The sequence below is a fragment of the Miscanthus floridulus genome, chromosome 3 (genome assembly GCF_019320115.1).
Source record: "Miscanthus floridulus cultivar M001 chromosome 3, ASM1932011v1, whole genome shotgun sequence".
NCBI classification, from domain to species: Eukaryota; Viridiplantae; Streptophyta; class Magnoliopsida; order Poales; family Poaceae; genus Miscanthus; species Miscanthus floridulus.
The window spans coordinates 43,454,592-43,455,757 of NC_089582.1; the positions used below are offsets into that span (position 1 = coordinate 43,454,592).

Below are 1,166 nucleotides of genomic sequence, written 5' to 3' on the forward strand. Positions count from 1 at the left end.
ATGGACAGAACATGGATTCGTGCTACTCGGTTCAGCGATGAGTTCACTGCAGGTGTTGATCAGTTTATGTCTTTTGTTCGAGATAGATTCAGTCCGAATGATGCTATACGTTGCCCATGTCGCAATTGTCTGAATCAGTCTTCATGGAGTCTGAAAGATGTGCATAACCATGTTTATCTCCATGGATGGTCAGCTACATATACTCGGTGGGTACACCATGGAGAAGATTTTGATGTTGACATTGTGGAATTTGGAGAGGATGAAAATGTACCTGCCTATCTAGGTGATGTGGTAGATGTGGAGGAGCCCGATAATGAAGATGATCATGATTCGGTAGAGATGATTGTAGACTTGTACATAGCTGTACAACAAGATGGAGAACAACCTATGTTTGTGAAAGTTCTTGAAGATGCAAAACATGCTCTTTGCCCGGGTTCAGTTCAGTCTAGGTTCTCTTTTCTAGTAAGATTGCTACATATCAAGTCATACTACAGGGTCAGCAACACATCATTCAGTGCATTTTTGAAGTTATTGTCAGGGTCATTCCCTAATTGTTGTCTTCCAGATTCATATGACAAAGCAAAGAAGTATCTCAAAGAGTTGGGCCTTAGATATGAGTTAATCGATGTCTGTGACAATAACTGTGTGTTGTTTCACAAAGGACTTGAAAAACATGACATCTGCCCAAAATGCAAGGAATCTAGGTGGGTAGATGGAGATGCTGCCAAACGGATTCCTAAAAAGATTTTGAGATATTTTCCTCTTATACCAAGGCTGAAGGGGATGTTTGCAAACAAAGCAACATCGGAGGAGACCTAGTGGCACAAGAATAAAAGGGTTGTTGTGGAGAATGAAATGACCCATCCAGCTGATGGCTTAGCCTGGAAAGATTTTGATGCTGTGTTTCCAAGCTTTGCTAGAGATGCCAGAAACCTAAGGCTTGGTTTAGCAACAGATGGGTTTAATCCATTTGGAAACATGAACACAACTTATAGCATGTGGCCTGTACTTGTAAAGGTATACAATCTACCTCCATGGTCATGCACCATTGCATCCAACTGCATAATGGCATTGCTCATCCTAGGACCAAAGTCTCCATGCAAGGACTTTGATGTATTCTTACAGCCTCTCATTAAGGAATTATTAAAACTCTAGGAGGGAGTCAG

General features: G+C 41.3%; 1 protein-coding gene across 1 annotated transcript; it reads left to right on the plus strand.

The window, feature by feature from the left end:
- Positions 1-819, plus strand: LOC136543634 (uncharacterized). Its single transcript, XM_066536021.1, has one exon. It carries the CDS (start codon positions 1-3, stop codon positions 817-819), a length of 819 nt encoding a protein of 272 aa, XP_066392118.1.
- The last annotated feature ends 347 nt before the right edge of the window (positions 820-1,166 follow it).

What these genes read in the sequence shown, in the direction of transcription:
- LOC136543634 (XM_066536021.1), top strand. Translation starts at nt 1, where the DNA reads ATGGACAGAACATGGATTCGTGCTACTCGGTTCAGCGATGAGTTCACT.